Source organism: Meleagris gallopavo, chromosome 5, assembly GCF_000146605.3.
Source record: "Meleagris gallopavo isolate NT-WF06-2002-E0010 breed Aviagen turkey brand Nicholas breeding stock chromosome 5, Turkey_5.1, whole genome shotgun sequence".
Taxonomy (NCBI): Eukaryota; Metazoa; Chordata; class Aves; order Galliformes; family Phasianidae; genus Meleagris; species Meleagris gallopavo.
Genome location: NC_015015.2, coordinates 28,254,566 through 28,272,058, shown reverse-complemented (window position 1 = coordinate 28,272,058; position 17,493 = coordinate 28,254,566). Strand labels below are relative to the sequence as shown.

Genomic DNA, 17,493 nt, shown 5'->3' with positions numbered 1-17,493 from the left:
ACTAATTTCTCCATAAATTATAGGATTCTTAAGAGTCATGTTGGATTCTCCGCCACTTTTGTTTTACATACATCAGGAGTTTCAAGTCAAGTTAGTTATTATACTGCCATTCTGATCATAAGTTTCTGAATATCACCCAGCATTCAATATTTCATGTGAGGTGTTTACAAAATTGCAGAAAAAAAATAAAATAAATGCAGAGGCATTACTTGGACACATTAGTAGCTATTTTACTGAACGTTCTCTTGATGATAATGGGTTGAAAGGATCCAAATCAAATTTGCAGGCTGAAAGGAATATAATCAGCTCCTATAACAAAAGCATATAGGAGGTTAAAAAACAAACAAACAAAAAAAACCCAAACAACTTTCTCAAGAACATCACACATTTATTTTGTGAGATAAAAAGCCTTATTAGTGTTAATAAACGTTGATAACCATATTTTATCTGATTGGCCAGTTTATGTTAGCTTGTGGCATGATTCTCTTCATGGCGTATACTTAGGGGAATTAAGTCACAGGGTGAGAAGCCTGACACAAGTGTAGGAAGCAGTTATTGCCTGCACTGAATGAGCCTATCTTGAGTGCAGGCATCAGGTGAGATCAGACTGCTCAGTTATCTCGGAGAATTGTGGTTATAACAAAAGCCAGTTATTTTTGCCATCACTTGTGGAGACATCACTTATTATGTATTTGATTAGATGACAGTAAAATCATATATTTTGCAATAAGATTAAGTAGATCGCTAAGAGAATTGCTCTGATATTAGAATGCATTTGATGTAGCTTGCTGTGGCTAAAGTCTGAATATTTGCTTTTTTGAACTATCTTTGAAAGTGTTTCCTAGTATGTGTCTATCTTGGCAAGAAACATAATATGCTTCAAGTTAAACACTCACAGAAGGTTGAAACTGAACGTTTCTCTTTTTCAGTATGTTTGTTCTTGAGCTTTTCATACATTCTTTTTCTGGATACCCCTGTGATAATATAGCTAGTATTTTGATTTTATTTTCTGTGACAGCGTTTCTGTACCTCTGAATTATCAGTAGGATTTTCAGAAATGATGTGACTAAACTGTCCATAGAATAATGTATAAAGAAGAGAATGCCACTGAGTCATCAGAGCTCAGTAAAGGTGCAGTGGTTGCAGAGTTTTACTTTTTAAAATATTTTCATGTAAAAATATGCAAGGATTTCTAGGACTGTTCTGTCAGAAATGTTTGCATTCAATTTCAGATGCCTCATCATTGTGACAAACTTAGGTGGAGTGTTAAGATTGCAAAGATAACATTTGCTTGTAACATTTCTGCACAGACTGCCATTTCTGTTTCCTGTTGTTATTTATCATCTGCTTTGTTACTGTTCTGCTCTGTCAAAATAGCCTTGTATTTAAGGATAACAAATATTCTAACAGTTGCAATGTCTTGCTTTGTTAGTATGATGATATAAACCACTCTACTAAATGCAAATGGTCTGCTTGCCTGTGGAAATTGTACTGCTTAGTACTGTCATTTGAAAGGCTGCTTCTGCATTTTTACCAGTGAAGTGCTCATGATAGTTGAATCTCATTTGAAAAAAGTGAGAATTACCTAACATTTATCTGTCTTGAAAATGAAGCTGTGTGTCTGAGGATATCTTATAAGATAATAGCTTAACATCAAGATGTTTTAAAGTTCTTGTCCTTTTTGACAAAAATAGAAAACAATTTGTTATGTATTTGGGGCAATTTATTAGCTTAATAAAAATTTATAGGGAATAATGTTATATAGAAAGAGGCAATGTTTAAAAATAAAAAGCAAGTGTCATTTGGGACGCTGAAGCTAATCCTTTGGTTTTACCAAGTACCTTTAGGCTGTAAAAGACAACAGACATTTGTCCTCGGGCTGATTTGAAGGAAAGATGCTTAAGCTTGAAATGAGAACTGAAGAGAACTGCTTTACGTACAAAAGTTCAATATGTCTCAAATATTGTGCAGAACTATGAATGACAAAACCGAGGGGATGACAGTGTTTCAAAGATGAAAAAATATATACTGCATGTGTTGTTAAAGTTTTATATTCATTATGTCCTCTCTCTGTTGGTTTCTGAAATATAGAAATGAGCAAAGATGGGATGTGATGAAGTCTTCTTTGCATACATAACTGGAAAGTACTCAGGACAAGCACAGATTCTCACTGTGCAGCCAGTAATTGATGTGCAGGCATGAAGCATTAATCATAATGGCACACGTCCCTACTTTTGCCATTTTACCTTAAATAAAACCTAAGAGATATACCTCATATTTTTAAGTATCCATGCACTTTTATGATATATTTAACATTTTTTTTAAAGTAGCTTATATTTTAGTATGCTGTCAGTGTATATGTTCAGAATATTTTGTATTTTAATAATTTTTGAATAATGTTATTAAACTCACATAAAATCCTCCATTGGGAGAAGTAGTAGTTTAGCAAAGGCATAATCTTAACAACACCAAAAATTGACCTAATTATGTTGCAGTTCTTCTAAAAGGATGGCAATCTCTTATACAAACTGAAAAATAAGGTGGAAAAACAAGGCTTTTCCTCTTAGGTAGAATAAACAGTTAATGTCAGACTAGTGTTTGTTGAAAATATTTTTAAAGTCACTCTGTTTGCTAGATCTCTACCAGCGCAAACAAAGTGGGCATGTTAGGCCATGCGTACTGCCTTCGGAAGATGGTTAAATAGTAGGAAAAGAAAGCTGATGAAAATATTTCTAATTGTACTTATAATTTTATCCCTTTTTATGATCTTAGTATACTAAGAACATGTTCTGTCATCAATAGGTACAACCTAATTCATTACAGTTAACAAACCGGATTCTTGTTTTTCTCTGCATGCATAATATGTTTCACTTAGGTCATTTCACCTTCTAGGTTTCAAAATCAGGAATAAGATGCAGTGCCTCAAGCATTATTTGTCAGGAAGTTTCATGAAATCAAGGATTCAGTGATTCTATGAAATTCCCTGACAAATAGTGCCTGGGTAGCAAGTTCATTTTATAGACAGCATAAAACAAATAGAAAGTAAAACCAGTATAATTAGTTTAAAATTGAAACTGCAGTATAAGCAGTCTTTCTACTGTTCCTTCTAGGAAAGTTTAACTTAAAATGGTTCTCAAATTGGTGCTGATTCTCTTTAACAAAAGTTTCCATGAGAATCTAGTTTACCACTCTCCGTTGTCTTTGATAACCAACAGTGAACTGAAAGTAACATCCAGAGTCTGCAAAAGAATTAAATATTTTCTTATCAAAGCCAAGACAGACATTGAAATAAATCCAAAGAAAAGAGTTTACTGATGGAAAATTTTCTAGAAGTTGATCAGTGAGAAATTCAATATTCCCCCACAAAAGTATCATTCTAATAAAGGATAGTAAAGGGCTGAAGTCTGCTTAATGTTAGCCTGCACTTGTTTCTTGTGCAAAACAGTATCATTTTGCCAGTACTGTAAATGTGGATGGCCATATGGTAACTTGCAAGTTATAACCTTCAATCCAATATATTTAAAAGAAATGGCAATCTACTTGTCAGTGCACTTCACTTACATCATGATTATTACATTTTTTTTTCTATAGACGTTTAAAGCCACAATATATCAAACTCAAACTTCCCAATATCCAAAGAATGGAATAGAGAAGCAGGTGTTTTTGTTAGTAAAGTTATTTGTGTAGAGACTAATGCACTGCTAATTCCAGTGAAATATATTTGCTGTAGCCAATGCTCTTACGATAATGTAAAGGTATTTTGAAATAGGGGTGACAGACCAAAAATGTATGGAATGTTTTTGGAGTTAGAAGTGAAAGCTGTAACAGCACCTAGAGAATTAATAGACTACTAAATGATCTCTAACTTTTATGAGACAATAGCTATAGTGGCTTGGAAGTTGGCTCCGTATTTTAGATTTGATCAGTACTGGTCATTACAGCTGCAAACTTAGAAGTCCTAAATGGACAAAGTATCAAATACTGCACCTAGGTTCACAGGTGCAAGTGTAAAGGCTCTTGAAATTACATTCCTTTGGAATTCTGAGTTTTCTGCTAGAGTTGGTCCTAAGTCACACATTTGTAACTCTTAAGAAAAGAACCTCAATCTTTTTTAATGTGTTCTAATATAAGAGATATTACTAGGCCTGTAGAGATAACTTTTTAAGGACATAAAGGACTTAATAATTGCAGGAAAGAAGCACAGACTTCTCCTGCTATAGAATCAGAAGTTGCACGCACTGAAATAACAAGGGGATTCAAAGTGTCTGTTTTTTTGTTCTGTACTGTGCAGGGGAAGACAGAGAGAGAGAGAGAGAGAGAGAAATGATACAGGCTTCTTTGTGGATCTCTCTAAAAAGGCCCAGCAACAAATGGCTAATAAAATATTTGCTTTCACAAGTCAGAATAGATTGGAAATTTTACATCCCTTCAGATACTAGGAACCCTGTGTCTGTGCAGCACTGGATGAATCCCCAGATGGATTTCTTCATGGCAAAGTGCTCTGATTTCATCTGTGGGTAGAAGTTCCTCCTTTTAGGTCCTTTGAGCTACTGTATTTTTTTCTTACAGACAGATAGCTATGCGTAAAGGATGTCCTCTTTAAGTCTTGCTACATTAGTAGCGAGGCCAGGCTGATGGTGTGACCTTCTGCACCCAGTGAGAGCTGTCTGTGGGCTCCTCTGGTACTGTGAGCTGTTGAGCTTCCCTTCAGCCAGAGGATCAGAGGATTCCCTTCAGCAGTGTGACACAGGCCCGAATGCAGTGCTGGACACAGCAGAGCTCTCCGTCTGCCTGTGCATATAACTATTAGGTAAATTACTAACTCCTTGATCTACTATAGCCTCTGTGTCACAATTGCTGCAATATTAGAAAGATTATAAGTGGAAGATTGTTTGGTCCTTAATTTCCAGAGGGCATTGCCCAGTTCTTGCTCACAGATACAATTTCTTGCATGCTTTTCTTCCTATGCTAATTCCACCTACTCTCTGTTACTGAAAATACAATCTGGATGACTTTTCTGACTGTGTAGGCTCTTCCTCGGTCTCAGCAGTAAAGTGGCAATTGTCTCTGCAAGGGAAAGTAGTAGTCCAGAGATAGCATGCACTGCATGCATCATAATCCTTGAAGTAGAATGTGGGGGAGATGATACAACTCTTTCAAAGGGGCAATATGATATTTTTACTTACTACTGAGATGATACCTTTATTCTAAACTGCACTGAACAGATGCCTGCAATGTGACTGTAACATGTCCAGAAAGGGAAATTTTGCAATTAAAAAAATTACAAAAATTACTTACATAAACATTTTCATGTTGGAGACCATATGTTAAACTGGTATGTGTATAGTGCAGGTGGTTCATGGTGGAAACAACTCAAGTTTCTTTTGCCACTTTTTTTTTTTAATATATAAATAACTCAATATTTTAAAGGTTACTGTTTATGTCTTCTTGCATCTTTAAAATAACGAACAAGCACTTCCTAGTCCAGAGGGCTTTCCGTGGTTTCACAGCTCTAGAAATGACTCATGCTTTAGCAGGGAGAACTCTGTTCCTGTGAAGCAGCAGACATTTCATATGCATAAGCTCCACTTACTGTCTGATTCAAGTGCAGAGGTAACAATGGGAATGCACTTTTTCAGCTGGAACCTGCTGTACCTACAACTATACTCCCTAAACATTTCTATAATTACTGAGTCTTCCTGCTTATCCATTTGGAAAGCTACTGAAAAAAAAAGAGGAGCATTAATGTATTCTCTCTCTATTTGTTTCTGAGGGAATCAGGAGGAGGGAGGCATGACATACCATTTATGAAAGTATAATGAGTAATTGCAGCATCTGTATGTTAATTGTCGTGCTTAAAAGAGTGACATCATCTAGATAGTTATGAAGGTTTAATAAAAACATCAGATAAAGTAAGTGAAAGGAACTTAAAATAACTTTGTAATTGTTTTCTTAAATACTTCTCTCAAAACCATTACTTATAGTGGGAAATGTCTGCTAAGATTAGCACAATAGAAGTCATTTGAGGTTTAGAATTCAATGTAAGAAAAACATTTCATAAAAAGGATACTCGAGTGTTCAGTTTTTCATGTGCTAAGGAGTTAGACTTCATAAATCATTAATTCCTCTTGAAGCAGACCCTGTAAGGGTTTCACTTGTCTTTTACTATTCCCTCAGTGCTGCAGCTTTTGGTTCTGGCACAGTTCTTGCTTTTGCAACTGGAGCATATGGTACAAAATATATTCAGTGCCAGACCGTTTAATTAATTAAGCAGTAATTCATTTCAAGATTAACTGTTAAGACTATCTGTAAATATGAAATTCTTAGTGCAGGTGTTTCTTACTCTGATATTGTAGTGTTTGATTGTGAAACCAAATGTATTTTTGGTTAGAACTGGCATGTTTAAGTTTTGGGACTGTAAAGCATTTCTGAATATAACACCACTTTCTCTGCAGGAGTCAAAAGACTCAGTATGATCACTACGAGTATTTGTGAAGCTTGTTGTTCCTGTAACAGAAAGTATTCTATATTTATCTCATTCTGATAGTACTGATTAGTATTTCTTTTATCATTTCAGCAAGTGAAGTTTGGCATTTGTCCACCAAAATGAGAAATGGGATGTGATTCAGCTTAGAATCGTCCTTTCCAGTTCTTTACATGTATTGATTTGAACTGTATTCATGTCCTACTTAACTTCTCTGGTCATGATAACTTTTTGAGACAAGATTTAGCTTGAAGCAATTGCTCTGTGAAGTTTCTTTTTACTCCATTTGCAGCAACCCTGCCATGTTAGGCATACTTCTTACAAGGTTATCCCCACCTCGGCCAAATCACAAAGATGTATTTTTTTTTTTAATATATTTAATATTTTAATATATTCTATGTATTCATGTAGGTATTATCCTCATCATCTAACAAAATGTCGGCATATCTTTCTGTATAACACTAAATTATTTCCAGTAATTTAGGGCCTTAGAAACAATGGAAATTACAGTACAAATAACTGCACAAAGATTGTAGGTTGCTTGACAATCTGCATATTATTTTGCCTGAGAGATTTTCCATACTCATGAAAACATGTTTGAACAACCTTAGTTTCCTAGCAGATTTTAGCTTTATTTATACCAGCTGCAGAAACAGTTGGAAGATGATTTTGAAATCTCTGTTGGATTTTGAATGCTTTTATTACCACCTGACTCCAAGTAATTCTGTTGTTAATATGTATCAAGAGAAATGAACATCTTTTAAAAATGTTCCATAAGAGAAATGACCAGAAAATTTCAGCTCTTAGAGGAAAAAAAATGTAATTCTAATGTGAATTGCTCTGCATCGATTTTCTCCTGTGTGTAATAATCAGCTGAAATCTTTAATTGCAGTGGGATCAGCTAATGCTGAGACACTTTTGCAAGCCGCAATGGAAGTACAAGATATCACATTCCGTAGTAATAGTTTTCACCTAGTATCATGGGTAATAGCTATAATCCTTTGAGTTTAAAAGAGAGATTTTGTATACCCTCAATCCTGTAAAAGTCTTCCCTCTGAGAGAATAGCCTTTTTGTTCAGAAATAAATGCCCAAAGGTTGTCTTACTACTTTGTAAACTTTGGATACTAATACTCTGGAGTTGAGGAATAAACAATATCCTAATCAGCGAGGTAGCCTTTTAATAGTTCATTCTGTTAATCTTCTATTATTTGCTGTAAGTAAAAACTAGGGACTCACAGAAAAAGAATTTTTCTGTAATGATCACTGTCAGTTATTTTTAATTGCCTTCAGCAGCAGTCATCAAGTTGTTTGCATTAAGAACCATTGATGAATCTCAACTGATCTTTATCCTTTCCATGTTCCTTTTAAGAATCATTTTCACGATATCCAAGATTACTTCTAATGAACAGATAATGAAGAAGTGCAGACAGCCTGATGAGTTCCAGAATACTTTAGTCCTCTTTCCTCTTACATACTCTCCTTGTTGATGTAATACTACTGCAGTAATTTATCATTGCAAAGTCTTCTTACCTTCTGTATATCTGGAGAAACGAAGTGCACTGCTTAGTTTGGAAATAATTTTTTTTTTTTCCTAGATGTTTTGGTGTTCTCTGGAAGCTACATCTGACATTGATCTTTAGACCTGGAAAATAATTTACTATCTCAAAATGGTTCTCTGTAACTTTTTCCTTATTTATCCGTGGCAGTAATTGCTCTGGGGAAAAATATTTTCATATACTCACCTGTAGTGACCTGATCTATACAAGGATCCTTTCTCAATCAAATTCCACACAACAGTCAGGTTTCTATACAAATGCCTTTTTATTTTACATTACTCTGGAAAGGTGAACACAGATAATTCCCATCTGATTTAAATTGAGGAAATAGATTTTGTTGTTTCTCTAATAAGCTTCATCATGGCAAAATAACACTTCTCTGAATTGGTCTGAACAGCTTCAGGATGATGATAAATGGTAGTAATATAGTATCTCAAATTTCTTGATATGTATGAAGTAGTAAAAATTACATGAAAGTGATTTATTTTAAACTTTGTCAGCAGATCTGGTATAACTAATGATGACACCCCAGCAATGGCTGGTAAAAAAAAGAGTGACTAATTTAAGTGCAAAAGCTTTAAAAATGGATAAAGACATACAAATTGTCATCAAGGCTGTGAATTTCATAAAGTCCAAGGGATTTAATCATTGCAAATTCTAAGATTTCGTTAAAAGTGTGGATGTTGATTATGGGGACATCATTTACTTTTTTGAAGTAAAAAGGTTAAGTTGAGGTAAAATGCCAGAAAGATTTTTTGATTTCTGAAATGAAGTCAATTCATTTACAGAATCAAAAGGAAAATTTGTGCAAGAACATGAAGATTAAAAATGACTCACAGACTTAGCAGTTTTGGTGGATTTGACCACTCATTTAAGTGAGCAAAACATGCATCTTCGAGTTGAAAATCAAGTAGTCTATGCCATGTTTCAAACCATGAAGACGTTTGGAATGAAACTCAAATTACGGCACGCTCAAGTTACGACAAATAATTCTATGTATTTTAATACACTGGCTAAACATGGTCCTGTGAGCAGCCAAAAAAATATGCAGCCCTGCTTTCCTCTTTGATAAAAGAATATGAGAGGAACTTTCAAGATTGCAAAGAAAAATCATCAATTTTTTGGTATAATTGCAACTCAAATTTAAGTCAACATGAATACTTTGCCTGCAGATTTTCAAATGTAATGTATAGATTTGCGATCAGATCTTAAACTCAAGAATTTGATACTCTCTCTTTACAAGGCTTTATAAGCCTGATCTTACTGGAAAAAAATGTCCCTCACTTCACAATCACGTCTTTTCATGTCATCACTTTTTGGCATTACATATATTTTTAACAAGTATTTGCAAGGATGAAGTACAGGAAAAGTGAAATTTCATCAAAAATATCTGACAAACACCTTGAGAACTCGCTACGAATTGCAACCACTTCCATCAAACCAGACTGATGCATTTGTTTCACAAAAGCAAGGTCAAATATTCCACTAGTTGTATGTTTTTGTTGCTCTCATTTTTAAATGCTTTAATAAAAATATATTTTTAAAAGTTTTGTTACTTATATACATTAATTATATTATATTTTTAATGTGCAACTCAAGACATTTTCTATTTTCTCAGTGTGGCCCAGGCAAGCCAAAAGGTTTAGGCATACATGGTCTAGACATACATACTCTAGAGGAAAACTGTATTGTCTGTATGATATGTCTGTTGCTGCTTTGATCTCAGATCTTTTGGATTATTTATTTTATGTAGTTCTTTTGACTTCTTTTTGTAATTTGCTGAGGCTACGTGGTTGCTCTAAGTGTTTGAACGCATTCACATTCTCACACCTCGCAACCTCGAGTTGCCTAAAACAAGTGATGAGGACATATTGGACTATTTATGATACAATAATCTTGGAAAACCATTGCATTATATGGTTCCTTCTCCCTTGTTAAGCTCTTAAATTCTTATTCATTCTGCTTCTGTCAGAATGAATGTCACAGTGCATCCTGTGACTCAGCCATCTGCTGGAGAAGACAGATCCTTGTGGCTGCCATTTTACTAACTCCCTACCTATGTAAGGTATTTTCTTCAGTCATCCAAAATTTCTTCTTGAAGTAGCAAAGTTCCAAGAGCAGCCAGGGGATGAGTCCTCCAATACTCATTCCTGGATCTTATGCTTCTTGAATTTTACATTTCACATTCTTGATTTCATTAGGACCCAATTGTTTCTCTTCACACAGGTCTAAGTCTTTTACTGTGTTTGATTGCTTGTTGTGCTGTGGGGACGTCCAAAAGTTCAACTTGCTTCACACAACGGTTGTTCAGATAGTTATCTGGCTGCGTGTGGACTTGTGACTTGGACTTCCCTCCGTGGCCAAAGCAAATTCCTTCAGAACCCTGAGAAAACTCAGTATTGCGTGGTATTAGTATGCTTGCCATGAGGCCACCTGGAGTTCCATCTTTGCTTCCCTTTAGCACTGTGTTAGTACAATAGAATCCAGGGCTGTCTCAGCCTTCAGTGATGTGATGCTGCAGTTGTTTGTGTGGGGCAGTAAATGTCAAAGGTAACTGCTGAGCATGCGTCATTGCTGGAATGTACATGCAGACTCAAAGAAGAAAGGTTACTAGTCAGTAACTGATGTTCTTTGAGAGGTATGGTCTGCATGTACATTAGTCTCCTACCTGCCTTTCCCCTCTTTCTGGATCTCTTTCAGGTTTGATTGTGCATTTAAGAGGAACTGAAGTGGTGGCGGATGCACTCTGCCCTATATTTCATGCACCAAGCAGGAAGAGGGGAGGCGCTAGAACGCACCTCCCAGGACACTTCAAGGCAGGCCACAAGCTCGCCCACTCTTAGAGTATATATATGGACTAAATATCTCAAAGTACAGCAGCTATTGGTAGGTAAATTTTCTTTACTGTATTTTCACAGGTGAACTGGTAGATTTAAAAAAAAAAAATCATTCATTAACTCTGTGGATTATATGCGTGAATAACAGAGACATGGGAGTGTTTACACCAGAAACTGCATTAGATACATGAAGGTAGTTTCCTGTCTCTACAATGGTTTCGTCTCTTGTCTTTATCCTCAAATCCAAACTTTTTAAAAGATCTTGAATATTATTGATTTGCCATTTACATTGAGAGCTGCAGGAAAAAAAAAATGCAAAGTTTGGAATTTTATTTAAAAAGTAAAAGAAAACAATATCTTGAATAATTGTGGCTATACGTATAAAATAAAAATTGAAGATTGTACCTACTATTAGAAAATGGAGCTAGGAACTGAAATGGGTTCCACAAGAATCAGTTATATTTTTACAGTTGTACTGTAGATAAAACTTCATAGTTACAGAAAAAAAATGTTCCCATTTGAACCCTTTTTCACAACTGGGTCCCTCATGTTGATCACAGAAGCCTTCTAGAGGTTTTTCAACCCAGTCCACTTACTGCCCATTAAACAGAACAAGTAGATGCAGAGAATAACTTGGCTTAAACTAGGGATGCAGATTGTTTCTGCTTGTAAATATGCACATGCAAGATCTGAGTGCTTTTTTTCCAGTACATTTGTCTGTGAAGTGCAGTTATGTGTGCAGGACTGTTGGAGAATATGATTCTTACATGTTTGTACTTAGAGTTCTCTGAGACGTATTGTCTACAAAGACCTACATGCTTTACTGATTCCTTAGATTTGAAGCATTTAGTACTGTTTTGGCAGCTCAAAGATGTTTACAGTTGTCTTTCTGTAGCTTTGCTGTTTCTGTGTTTTTAGCAAGATTAAGAAATAGGTTATCAAGTCTTGGTTACAACCAGCAAAGGTTGGTGAGTCTTCTTGTTTTTGGTGCGTGATAAGACCATGAACTTGTACTTGTGCTCTAGACATGGGTGCACGTAGAGAAAATACTGTAACAAACTCTAGTTATAGAACATTATTTACTTGTCTTTAACATCAACTTGCCTTTTCACATTCTGGGAAGAAAATCAGAAGTAAACAGTCTTAAACAATCTTAAATAAATATAAATGTATGCAAAGGGAAAGAAAGTATGGAAAAAGCCATCTTGTTTTGCATGATGAATGAGAGATTTATGGCTCAAAAGCCAACCATTTGTATCTTATAACAACAGGTCTTAGTGCTACTAAGAGAGAAAGAAGTTTTGATTTTTTTCTCTCTTCTGTTCATGTGAGCAGTTTTGAATTTATTTCACTCTTATATGCTTTTACCCTTTTCTTTTTATTGCAATGGGTATATTAACTTGTATCGTTTAAGGACACTGGAGTTGTATTGATATATTTTTTCCATGTTCTTACTCATGCTAATTTCTTCTAATTAAGATGATGTCATATCATTGTAAAAGAAAATTAATTTGATATTCACAGTGTCGTTTTGTACAACTCTTATTTTTTGATGTGGATTGCTAAGGAGAGTAATCACAGTTTTAAGGACATACTGTAAATAACTTATGTGTTTAGGAACATTTATTTAAAAGATACATATTTTTTGCTTGGATTTTCAAACGTACTTTCCTAGTGTATTATCCTAGTAAATAGGATTTATTTGTGAAGAAAGAAGATACATAATTTTAGATTCTGTACTCACCCGATGTACAGCAGTTCAGTCTAATGACAGTTCTGCATTTTGGACATTGAGATGCTTCACAAAAGAATATATGTCTGGAAGTCATGTAGCTATTCCTTGACTGAAATGGGTCGTAACATTAGCTAACATGTGGTACAATCAGATTGTATACCATGGCCTTGGATTTTAGATCTAGAGTATCTTAATGCACAAATTGCTATATAACAATTTTCTTTGTATAGCATCAGTCAAGCCAAGTATCAGATCAGTGATCTGGAGGAATTCTCATTTGAAAACAAAGTAAATTAGTGTCTATTGAAAGCAAATGGCATATATGGCTGGACTGCTTGCAGCAGGGAAGTGAACACAAGCGTTTTTTCCTCAGTTGATCAGAGTAGCTCTTCTTTTTTTTTTGATATTCAAAATATAAATGAGAATATTTTGTAGAATAAAATTTTGTGGGGTAGAGAGAAATAAACTCAATATCAGTTTCAGGTATTTTTCCATGTCTTTAAAAGGTCTTAGAGGTACATATTCTAAAATACAGTGAAATACTAACATTGCTTTGTAGATGAAAGTCTTATTGAAAGCTTATGCTTTTTTTAACTCAAAGTAGAACTTGGTAAATAAGTATATCTAAGATAATGAAACAAATTATATGCTCAGTCCACGTGAAAAGTCAAGGTGTATAATGATTTCTGTAGCTTTCTATATGCTATCACAATGTTGTTGTGGGGTTTTTTTTCTGTTAACTGGTATACTATTGAGCTGTATAAGAACAGATGAAGGAATTATTTTCACTTGAAACCTTGTTGGATTTTGTCAGGTTTTATTTTATCTAAAAATAAATGTTTCATAAAACCCTCGCTATGTCTCTCTTTGTTTTATGCTCACCATTTATTCCTGATTATGGTAATTTTCATATATATATATGTATATATGTATATATATGTATGTATATGAAGTCAAGCTCTCACTTTGCTAAACGACATTTCTATGCTGAAATTCTCTCAAGTGTTCCCTGATGTTTGCTGGTGTTGAGAGTCAAAGTAAATATGTCTTTAGATGATAAAAGCTCAGAGAAGATATAATCTGTTAAAAAAAAAACAACTTTTCTGGTGCGTATCTGTATTGTTGAAGCTAACAATTTCAATTGCTGCAGTTGCCTTTGTTTAACTTGAAGAGAATAAGGATAGCTGTATAACCAATCAGTCTGATTTCTGCCAATGGTTACTCTGCTATGTAATATGTGGGTACACATTAGTTAATTTGGAGCTCCAAGCAGATGCTCAGCTGCTTTGCTTGCCTGCTGTAGCATACAAAGGATAAGTGATATAATCACATTGAGGCTAAATACATTTTCTGCTTATGTTCCTTTTCATTTTTTTTTGTCACAGTTTGAAAAGTAGGTTAAAATGTCATTTGAAAAATGAATACAAATCAAACTTAACATTTTTCTAGTATTATGAGTTCTATGGTACTGTAAGATACTGTAAGATTAAATGTACATGACACATCTCTGAAGCTTTCTTTTTCCAGCTTTGGGATCAGCATGTGCAGTCCTATTGAGATGTTATAAGAAATAAAGAAAAGGTAGTTTTAAGAAGCAGAATGTGAGTTGCTGTATCAGGTGTATTGTTACATCTTCTTATAGTCAGACTTACAAATAAGTAGTTCTTTCTTTGTTCAGGCTGTTAAAAAGTAGAGCAAAACAGAAACTAAAGTTATTGTTATAAAAATCAAGCATATAACTGGAATTAAATGCACTATTCTACTTATGTGTGTTGAAGAATTGTGTTTATATCTCAGAATCCAAACAAACACTGATATAAATGAACAACCATGAGTTCTTGTTTTCCATTTTGGGACAAGAGATGGAGAACAGAATTCCACTTTCCAGTTCCAAAAATATTATGACTGATTGTATTACTCTGCCATATGTTTGTTATAATAGCAGTTTAGTATTTGTTGAAAATGCCACGATTGGTTTTACAATTCCCTTGATTTATTTTGTGTGTCTCTGTTTATTTTCAAGACAATTCTTTAAATGCTGTCTGAGGTAAATGTATCCCAGCTATTACTTGCTAAATCTGGCAGCTTTCATCTTCTCTTTCAGGAGACGCTGATAGATTGGTGTGATGAAAAGGAACTTAATTTGATTTTAACAACTGGAGGAACAGGGTTTGCGCCACGAGATGTCACCCCAGAGGTGAGTTACTCCTGGAATAAGAAAAACATGCCCTCTGATGTAGAAATGTATGACTTGTGGGGTGGGAATGTTAATTCTTTCTGAAGTTTCCTCTGTAACTTAACTTGGCAGTATCTTTAGACAGGTCAGGTGATACACAATTTGGAAGGAGAATATGCTTTAGGGAATACAACACAAGAGAATTAATATGACCTTGGTTTCTGACCCAAAAGAGTTTTCAGTCTAAAACGTGACATAGTAAAATGGATTTCCAGTTCCAGTAGAATCATAATAGAATTGTAATAGCACTGGTGTAATTTTCCTTAGCACTGCAGTACAGCACTGCTAAGCAAAAACATACATATCACATTTCTTGTGCCCCATGCAAGAAAAGTGAAATGAAAGATTTCCTTTAATTCTCTCTTAAAGGCTTCTGTGTTGACAACTTCATAGGTTAGAAAATAGGAGATAGATTGCAGGGGAGAAAAACTTTGTAAAGCTGCTGTTGCTTCAGTTGAAACCACATCGTCAAAAAAGCTAAATGGGCAGAAATGGAGGTAACCTGCATCAGTAAATGTTGCATAGGAAATTCAGTTATTTTTCATTTCTGTGGAGCTCAGGTAAGGGAAAAAAACAAAACAAATCTACAAGAAGAAAACTTAACCAAATAACCTCATGGCCATGAAATGATAATTGTTATTGAATTACTTGGTATTTGTAGTTCTAATTTGGGTGAATTTGAACTTATAAAATCACATACCTCTTATGATATGCTTTGTTCACTGAAGGGCAGAAATACAACTCAATGCCTGAAGTGTTTATTTCTATAATTTAGCATATTTAGTTTTCACTTAAGTTCTCATTTGAGTTTATGATCGCATACAATTTTAAGAGTAGTTTTTAGTCCATCATAACATGCCTACAATCCTCTTTATTTACAAAAGTGTTCTGTTAAACCTGAGAGTGCAGTTTAACTTGTTTTCACTAGGAATATTTAAATGCTTTTTGTTTACTGTATAATATTAGTGTAACTAAAAGAAAAATGTAAACAAAATGCTTGTGTATTTCTGATGATTTTAGATTGTATATTAGAAACCTTAACTAAAAATTATGGATCTCTGTAAAAGAAAATGGAGACAGTACAAGATAACTGATAGCATACTAGCTAGTGAAAGTGAATTTGCAGGTGATTCACATTGCTAAAGCAACACAAAGATGAAAAGTGCATTGATTCCACCGGTCTCTTACTTGCAAAGTAGCATAATGGTTTACAAGACTGTATACCAGCACTGTGTAAAAAGGTGAAATTTCTGTTCCAATTTTTCTGATTTATTAACTTTATGCAGAGTTGAGTAGTAGTGCCAGAGGAAGCATTTCAAACTACTTAAAATGAATTACAGATTCTCAAGCAGTGCTGGAGCCAAGGAATTAACAAATGAGAACTTGACATTAAAATATCTGGTGTTCTCCTTACATTGATTCATTGCTGTTACTCAAACTAATTATTTAATTCAGGTGGTGATGATTTGTTTGGCTAGATTAGATGTTACAGAGACCTGTTATGAAAATGATCTTAGTTGTTTTAATCTTACACTATATAATAACAGCACATTGATATAAGTGCTTAAAGGGAAGAAAATCAGTTTTCAAACATGTGTTGTAAGTAAAATATCTGTTTTGGGTCCAGGAGATAGATAACTTGGAATGGAAAAATTCAATGTCAACATCAAATGTGCAATAAAAAACTTCCAGAAAAACTAATTGTAGGAATGAGTTAATAAAACTCATGTACTGTGTAATGAGTGGTTCTTATTATCTTTCATGTATGGTGTTTGTACTCACATGTCATTACTGAACTGTTACTTAAATGATTTGATCATGACACAGTGCTAGTGAGATATCATCCTTAAGACATGATTTTAAACATAGTAATAATTGAATCTGATTGGGGAAGACATTTGAACATTTTTCCTGAGAGTAGTGATAGCAGTCCATCAGGTTGTATTTCAATTAAAATGATTATATCCTGTTCTCCTTAATTGTTCTATAGTTTCAGTTAGAAAGCACAGCTTTCTACTTTCTTTTCTGATCATTGATACGTAATTGCTATTGTACTGTACAAGATAAAGTTGATTTCTGAGAGCATTTGCAGCCCAAATAATTACTTAAATTATTTTCATTGCTTAAATTCAATTTAAGTGCCCAGCATATTGTTTCAGAAATTTGTGAAGTTCAAAAAACCAAAATTACTGTTTCCCCACTCACTTTGTATTTTGAACACTAAAGATTATTGCATAGTGTCAGTGATTTATTATGACGTGTTTTCTTGCAGCAAAATAGATACTTGAAGGGTATTCATGCTATCTGATTTTGATTATCTGTCTATGGTTCCTGAATTTATTACAAAGGTCTAGCGAGTCGATGAGGAGAAGCTTTCAAGTTAGATGTTAGGATTTCTGTTTACAGTAGTGGATGTAGAGCTAAGCAGATGGAGTATCCTTTGCCTCCCTGTCTGTATGACTATAAGCAATGAATCAAATGTGGATAGATTAAAATAAAAACAGTCAGTGGATACCTGAATTTGAAGGAAACCCTTGTTGATGTAATTAATGAATGCTGTAATCCCTCAACTACTGTGACAGTTCTTGGTCAAAAGTAGAGGCTTCATTTTGTAGACTTTTTTGTTGTTGTTGTTGTTGTGTGT

General features: G+C 34.4%; 1 protein-coding gene across 11 annotated transcripts in view; it reads left to right on the top strand.

Moving 5' to 3' along the window:
* GPHN (gephyrin) overlaps positions 1-17,493 on the top strand; it is a 227,754-nt gene that overhangs the window by 82,696 nt on the left and 127,565 nt on the right. For all 11 annotated transcript variants that reach the window (XM_031553589.1, XM_031553587.1, XM_031553583.1 and 8 more), the window contains exon 4: positions 14,718-14,810. In XM_031553589.1, coding sequence (XP_031409449.1) covers positions 14,718-14,810 — 93 coding nt within the window. The remainder of the gene's footprint in view (positions 1-14,717; positions 14,811-17,493) is intronic.